We start from the raw sequence: 8,271 nt of genomic DNA, 5'->3' as shown, positions 1-8,271 counted from the left end.
TGTGTGTGTGTGTGTGTGTGTGTGTGTGTGTGTGTGTGTGTGTGTGTCAGCCCCTTGTCTTATTCCCTGTCTGGCTGTGTGTTTGCTATTTTCTCCCAGAGTCCTCTACTCCTCAGGCCTGCGGTTGTGCTTTCCTGTACTCGGCCGTAACTTCACTGACTTTCAGTTCTTGTGGACAGTCTATCATGTTTTATCAGGGAGCTGTGTTTAGCACTTGGAGACAGTGTGGTGGCAACATTGCTGTGTTGTTGTGGGTATTTTTAATGTGGCAGACACTGGCCTAAGTGGGGCTGTATTATCCACTTAGCAACAGAAAATGCCATCATTAAGACTCTGTCCTCTCTTCTTCTTTCACTCTATCTTTATGTCTGTGTTCTTGACATCAACAAGATTTATGTAGACTTAGTCACTGCTCAATCACAAAGCCAGTTTAATGAAATGACTAACTGATCTCCCCCCAGCTACATGATTCTGTTTATAGGTATGCCATGGCTTGTTGCAGTTGCCCATGCTGTCATTGCCGGCACATGTGATGTGTCACTCCGCACGGCCTACTCTTAAAGTCTCAGTCAGTCGGTGAGCAATGCTGTGGGAAGTGAGTGCAGTGAAAGCATGCGTGAGATGTATGGGCGTGTTAGCTTTAGCGCTGGAGCTAAGGCTCAGGTTCATGCCCCGCAAAGCAGCTGGAATGTACAGGAACTGAAGGAAGCAGCACAGAAAACTTATCTTCTGTCCTATCCCCTTTTCTCTTTGTCATCCCTTTCTCTCTCTATTGTTCTTTCTTTGTGTCTCACCCTCTCTTCTTGCATTGAGTGACTATGCTCTCTGTTTTAACCCCCTGCAGGCATCTTTTGGACAGAAAACAAAAGACTAATGTGTGTCTTCACGTGGTTGTGCACTAGTCAGGGTAAAGCCCTTGCCAAGAAGTAAAGGAGAACACTGGAAAAGGCCTGGAGCTGTCACAGAGCAGGTCTACTGACAAAACTGCCACCATGTAAGAAAAGTCTTCAGGAGATTAGCTCGCATGGAGGAATTCAGGGATTACATATTTAAACAAAATCCAAGATGATTATACCTGACAGTGTAACAAATGTCATCTAGTTGCTATTTACAGTGTTGACGATTACACTACTGTTAGAGTAATTGTTAGTTATTTGGAGATTTTAGAGGGATATGAAACAATCAGTTAGTGATGTCACTTCCCCCACATTGTTTAACTTCAAAACACTGCATCTTCAAGGAAGTATGGATCTTAAATAAACGTGATCAGTAACAAGTGTGTTTTGAAAGTCAACTTTAGCTTTTTTTATTTTCCCGCCCCATTTTTTTTGTTTTGTTTTTTTTGTTGGCTCTCAGCATGTCTCTCCCTGCCTGTCACTGATTGACATTGCGAAGAGAACGCCGTGCCATTAAAGAGGAATGCAGGTAACCAGGCCCCCTATGAACTCTAAGCTCAGGAAAGTGGGTTAAGTGAAGTGAATCTATTGCCTAACAGTGAATAGCTGCCTGCCAGATTTAGCGTTGGCTGACAGTTGTAAACACACTCTTATCTAGTGATTCAGGAGACTCAAGCCTGCCAGAGCAGTTACCCACTGTTGACGCGGGTTTCTGTCAAAAAGGGCGCACTGAGCACACGGCTTTGTTGATAGCACTGTTGGTCTGAGGACACCGGAGGCGTATTTCACAAATGTTTCGTGCTGATAGGCGATGCATGCTTATGTTTAACTCAAGAAAGAAACAAACAACTATTTAAAAGCTGCAGTAGTGCAGGATGTTTACAACACTGGTACCATTTGCACTGAGAATTCCCTCCCCAACAGCCACTCACACATGCTAAATATACTTCTTTAAAAGGCACTCGTAGACTGCCACCTTCCCCTCAGGCACACACACACACAAACACACAGGCGCACACAGTGAGCTATTGTGTCTGAGAGAGTTCAGGCATCTGGAGAGCAGAAACCCTCTCCGGTGACCTCTGACCTCTGGTGGCTGAGAGGCGTGGACTGACATGCGGGTTTCTGGGAGACTTTCAGGTGACTCAAAAGGCTGTCAGCGGACCTTTTAAGGACCATTGTATACGCTGTGTACAGGCTTTGTTGTGTCTCTGCAGTGTTAGTTGTTCAGCAGTGATGAGCAACAAACCTGCTATCTTAGGTTAGTTAACGCAACACTTTGAAACTCAAGGCTTTTTCTGTGTTTTTTACAGTTACTCATAGGAGCCTACCGGAGGCCATGTTGAGTCATTTAGAGTGTGCCTTGTGTTTCTGCATTGTTGTTCACAACAGCAGTGGAATGTCAACCTGTGTGAACCTTTCAGTTTATTGTAGTCTCATGACACTGCCCTGGAACTCCAGTGACAAGCTTTTTTTCTTTTTTGAAAACAATCCAAGACAAACTGGTCGGTGGAATTAAGTACTCAGCTGCACAAAGCTGCTGCTTCCGGTCCAGAAACATTATTGGATATTCATTTGCAACACAGTGGCACCCAGTGATCCTCTCTATGCCGTTCTCCTGGTGTTTATTTGATTTTTAATTTTACGCTCGCTGCGACCCATTACTCCTGCTGTGTCTTTCTCGTTGGCCGGTGCTTAGGTGGGTGTCAGTGCAGCTGCGGTGTAGTGTACCCCGTCAAGGTAAACAAATGGCCAACAGAAGCTCCCCTCCTCTCGCTGCTGGTAAAATGCCAAGCCTCCCGGCAAACTTCATGTTGCTGTGTGTCGCCATGGTGACGCCTTCACAAAGGACTCCAGCTGGTTTTCTATGCGTGTGCGACAGAGAGATAGATAGAAAGGGAGACGGACACATGGACAGAGAGCGAACAGACGGAGCCAGGCAGCAACTCTCTGATTTACCCTCGTTCCTCCTCCTCCTCCTCCTCGGTCTTGTTCGGCTCCTCTTCGCTGTTCGCTACTCTCTGCCATCTCCCCTCTGGCAGACCCTCATCCCAAACACAGTGCAGCTGGGCTCAGCTGTCAATGTTCCCCCATACTGACCGCCCCCTTTCCGGGCCTTTGTATTTGTTTGGATGCTGGTGGATTTGCTCTTGGCCCCCGCGCGGGGGAGCCCATTCCTGTTTGCTAACCTCCTAAAACCAAACCGTCTGCACTTTGAAGTGGCCTATCACACAGATATACAGATTGGAGATTACAAGGCAGCTGCCTGCCTTCGATCTGTCCGGTATCATGAAGACGGTGATTAAATAAAGGAAACACCTATGCGGACACACAAATGGGGACACAGTGATCAGCAGAGCCAAAAGGAGGTGGGCTAGCAGATCTGCTTTTGTTCTGAAGGCAAGCAAAATGAATGAAGCCTTTGCTTTGTCTCAGGGGAGGGAAGAGGCATTCTTTGATATTATGAAGCTCAGAGGTGGGGGGAGTGCTCTGCCAAGAAGAACTGCTATTCACACCGACTTGTCGGCATGGGACTTTTGAAGTATTTGTCAAAAGAAGGATTTGGCAGAGAGCCACTAGAGTTTTGTCATTCACAAACTCTTCTCTTTGGGATGACAATGCTCGCAGCAGGCTGCAGCTATACCTCTGTGAGGGAACGGATGAAATTCCACAATTCCATTGAGTGAGGAAGTTGTTCTCATTTCACAAGATGCATGAATGATGTCTTTCTTTTTCTGTGATCAAAGCTCCACTAACCTGATATTATGGATTGACAGAAAAACTTTTTTTGTGTGCTCGACAGTGTGTATTTGCAGTTGCCGTAGAGAGTTTTCCACATTCCTTCTTGAGGGTCTGGTGCAATCCTGCGTCACATTTCTACTTCACTTTGTCCTTGACTGTCTGTGTGCGTGGGAGGTCCTGGCTGTGTAGCTGTCTAATGCGTTCATGGCTGCAAGAGGATCAAACTATTTTCTTATCATTTCTGTGGCAACTGGAAACTTGGCTCCTGTTTTATCAGGACAGTTGTTTTGGTCAGCTTTCCCCTCACTATTGACAGACAGGCAGGAATTAAACTCGCTTTGTTTCTTTTAAGTTTTTCGAACAAAGGAACTAAAATCCATTAATTTTGCTAAATGTTTGATGACACATCTTTACACACACTTACATCCAAGTCACAGGCACGGGCCAAGTCACTGTTGACAACAGCTCCTGATGAATGGAGAGCATATCAGTGGCAGGAAACCTGTGGTCTCCCTTGATGTGGAGAGGTTGAAACGTTAAGCTGGGTTGTGTCAATGTTATTTGTGTGCCTTTGTGCCTATGTGTGCATGTCTGTAGGCCAGTGTGCGTATACACTTGTGTGTGTGGGCATGTTCCGACTCCCGAGTTTGTTTACTTAACCTGTCTTGGCATTCAAAGCCCCCCGTCATTCTCGGCGTGTTTGGCTCTCGCAGTGACAGCTAGGTGGGACTTGGCGCGTCATCTCCTGTTTCATACGGCGCTTTATTGAGCCGATGAAAACCCTCTGTTCTTTAACCCTTCTCTGGACCTGATAGGAGCGCACGCAAATACGCACACACACAAGTGTGACTTTTAGATGACTTCAGGGGATAGAAGCTCTGAAAGGGGCTGACATTCTATCCTTTGAACCTCCACGCCTGATAGGGGCAGGACCTCGCCCCGTCTCCCTCTGTGTGAGTGCATGTGTGTGTTCACTGTGTTCTCTTGTGGGTCTGTACTCTGTGACCTTTCTGAAGCTTAGCCCTGGATGTCGATCATATTCCCTTGGCATCTGTGAAAAGATGAGATAGTGCTGCATATCGCGACATGCTCAGATGATCCCGCCTAAGTATGTCTGTGGCATTCATTCCTGCATATACAGCATCTCCCAAAACGCATGCCGTTTAGCTGTAGAAGGAAATACAGTAAGTCATCTCCTTTTGTCTTTCTTGTGGTTTGCTACCCCACCATCAAAGGCACTCATTTAAGCAACCCTGATCTCATCTCAACGCGGCATTCATCCTGTCTGAGGACTTTCCAGCTTGTCAAAACCTGACAGAAATCTCGTCTGGGATCATCCAATCACTGCTGGCGAGGCAGCAGGGGGAGGGTGGGTGCAGAGCGGCGGATGACTCTGACAAACCAAGAGGATGAAGTCAGCCCTCTGTCCACCTCCAATATGTTAGGGCCCCTCTGTAGCTGTCAGTGAGATGGCAAGGCGCAAAGCAAACAACATCCCGCTCTAATAGTTTAAGACATGGCTGCTCGTGCTGGGTGTGGTTGGCAACAATTGTCTGCCGCACACAGAGCAACGATCTCTCCATGGTAGGATGTTTGTCTTTTGTAGGGATTAAAAAGGGATCCAGGAAACCCGGTGTCCTAGTTTCGCTGCAGAGAGAGAGAGGGGGAGAGAGAGGGAGAGGGAGAGGGAGACCTAGTTTTGATGATAACACCCAGCCAGGAAGGAGATTCCAAGGCATAATGTAGTTAGGAGGTGGCTGTTTTTATCTTTCTTTAGACTGGCTGTGTTTTTTTGTCTGCTGCCATGTTTCTATACCCAGGCTCCTGAGTCAGCGTGTGAGAGGCTCCATTGTCTGTGCAGAACCTTTAGCTGTAACCTGAGAGGAAGAGTGTAACTGAGCAGCACTATGATGCTTTTTAATATCTATTTGCTTGGATATAATGTAAAGCCTTTGGAGTGCACTAAGCTCTCTAGCTGTCTTCTACAATATAATTTAGCTCCTGTGATTTATCAGAAATTAAATTCAACTTCTGTGCAATTATGTGTACAAACAATAGCAGGGTAAACAAGCACGCAGGGCTATTTTCTGCACCATCAGATTGTTCTGGATGTGGACAGTAACTGCGTATAGAGGGCTTAACCATCTAGATCAGTGGGTCAAGTGGCTGACATAGTAATCCTATTACTTGATGAGGCTCTGATTTGTTAAAGTTGCCACTAATCTACTGTCCATTTTGACTCCAACACAGGGACCTAAGGCCTTGTGGTAAACTGTAAAGGTCTTTTTCCTCTCGGGCAGTGATTCATCTATATTTAATAAGTTCTGTAATTACAATATGTTGTAACATGGATGCTGTATTTTGATACTTTCATTTACCAATTTCTACTCATAAATTTCTGCCATGTAGTTGCTGGTTATTATGTTAAATATCCTTCATATAGAAATCTTTCACTCATTACGTATTTAGATTAGGATTTTCTTTGTCATTATTTGCTTTTATCCAAATCACCAATATGGATCATTAAAGGTGTATTTCAATGATTTACTAATTGCACTTCCAAAAAGTTGGGGAAGTCAAAAGAGACAAATTTAAAAACAAAAGGAATGGTTGAAATTGCAGCAGGTAAGATATCCTGACTTTTAGTCTCTAGAATGGGTCTAATTTTAAAAACACTTTATCCTAAATTTCTTATAACGTGACTCAACCCTGCCTCCTAAATGCCTCTTTCTTGCTCCACATCCCCAGTTTGTAATGCAGGTTTTCAGTTAGAAATGTTAAGTTTCAAGTCCAATCAGAGATAACTCTGATGATGTCACAATGACATCATTTGGGTTATTGTTTTCAGAATTTAGACGCTTCCTCCAGAGAGAGCCACAGAAGGAAATATACACTGGCTCCATTCTCCTCTTCCTCTTATCAGTTCACCCCTTGATGAGTGAACTGAACTTCCTGTGTAAAATATCTGCAGTTTAAACGTATCTTTTATTTAACAGATTTTTGAGATGTATACTTTTTTTATTCATACTTTTTGTCTTTCTCTGTCTCCTCCCTGCAGTGTCATCATGCATCACCACCTACAAGAAGACGCCTCCCCCGGTCCCACCGCGGACCACCCCGTCCAAACCCTTCATATCCATCACAGCACAGAGCAGCACCGAGTCCGCTCAGGACGCCTACATGGACGGGGGCTCCGGCACGCGGACTGGCATCAGCTCCCAGCCGGGCCTGTCCAACTCCACGGAGAGCATCGACAGCATGAAGGCCCTGACAGCAGCCATAGAGGCGGCTAACGCTCAGGTGCACGGCCCAGCCAGCCAGCACGTGACCAACAGCACAATCACCATCACTGCCACCGCCACCACCTCTGCTGTCGCGCACGTCTCCACAGACAGCAAGGCACAGAGGGAAGTGCTCCGCAAGTGCCTCTCCATAGGGATCCAGGTTTGAGGACGAGCCTGTTTAAGTTCTAAAGAAAAACTCTCTCTTGCAGTTTGACAGTTTCTCCCCTCCTCTTAGGTGGACCCAGAGGAAGAAGAGCCGACGGAGGAGCAGTCTAAATTCCAATCGATAGGAATTCAGGTGGAGGATGAGCGATGGTGAGTAAAGAGAGAAAGAGAAGGAGGTTGTACGAGTTAAACTGGATAAGCCTGATGGTAGGGATGAGGAAGAGATAGCAGGAAGAGGACCTGTGGAGACAGGGAGAAGTTTGTAGTGTGCTGCAAAGCTTTTGCCCCCCCTCCCCTGGCTTTCCTGCAGCAGCTGTCCCCAGTTCAGGGGAGGTTGGCGTCAGAGCCCCCCTCAGCCAGGGGCCCAAAAGTGACAGCTGGGCCAGAGGATGTTGTGCAGGGAGTTGGGAAGGTGGAGGGGGTGAGTTGACAGCCATCTGTTGCTCCAGTCATTGTGATTCAGGCTACTTTGAGGCTGTGTGTGTTTTTGCGCGTGTGTGGGAGGGAGGGGGAGAGAAAAAGGGAGGGAGCTTTATTGGGTTTGTTTAGTTCTGAGAGCACTGACAGACTGCTGTGCTGTTAGCTACATTCTCTCATTCTGCAACATGTTCCCAGTCTGAGGAGAAGCAGCCTCGAGTGCATACTGTTTCATTAGCTCACATTGCACATTAGGCTTATCGAGGCCTCTGGTGGGACACGCAGGCATTTTTGGTTTCTTTGCCTGCTTTCGTTTACGCTGTCAAAACGGTGACCTTCTGTTTGTTGAGGGAAAGTGACAAACTTAGCCACAGTACTGGTTTCCTGCTGGGGCCAAGGCATGCTTCTGGAATTCAAAGAGACATCACCTTGATTCAAAGGTCACAGTGAGGGCCGAGTCCAGCACTTCAAAACACACACACTTACACAGTGTCAGGGAATGTGAGGGGCTTTCTGAAAGGGGAGGTCTCAGCTGAGTGACCAAGCTCTGAGTTCCCAGAGTTGCCCAGCCAAATATTAACTCACCCCGACACCTTCTAGTCTGCGGAGGCTTGGATGTTATGCAGCACTGCAGCTTGTGCTTTTTCCTGGTTAATGTTTGGAGTAGGTGGAGGGTATTTTTGTTGGTGCATGTTTTGATTGTTTACCTGGTTGCTTGAATGTGTGTGTGTGTGTGTGTGTGTGTGTGTGTGTGTGTGTGTGTGTGT

At 46.5% G+C, this 8,271-nt stretch overlaps 1 protein-coding gene across 4 annotated transcripts in view; it reads left to right on the top strand.

Annotated features, from left to right (window-relative positions):
* dlgap1b (discs, large (Drosophila) homolog-associated protein 1b) overlaps nt 1-8,271 on the top strand; it is an 83,957-nt gene that overhangs the window by 65,561 nt on the left and 10,125 nt on the right. For all 4 annotated transcript variants that reach the window (XM_031850445.1, XM_031850446.1, XM_031850444.1 and 1 more), the window contains exons 7-8: nt 6,697-7,082; nt 7,158-7,237. In XM_031850445.1, the coding sequence (XP_031706305.1) occupies nt 6,697-7,082; nt 7,158-7,237 (466 nt within the window). The remainder of the gene's footprint in view (nt 1-6,696; nt 7,083-7,157; nt 7,238-8,271) is intronic.

The sequence above is a fragment of the Anarrhichthys ocellatus genome, unplaced genomic scaffold (assembly GCF_004355925.1).
Source record: "Anarrhichthys ocellatus isolate YVR2014 unplaced genomic scaffold, GSC_Weel_1.0 scaffold10, whole genome shotgun sequence".
In the NCBI taxonomy this organism is placed as follows: Eukaryota; Metazoa; Chordata; class Actinopteri; order Perciformes; family Anarhichadidae; genus Anarrhichthys; species Anarrhichthys ocellatus.
The sequence above is the reverse complement of the archived record's forward strand: the minus strand, read 5'-3'. Positions and strand labels throughout refer to the sequence as shown.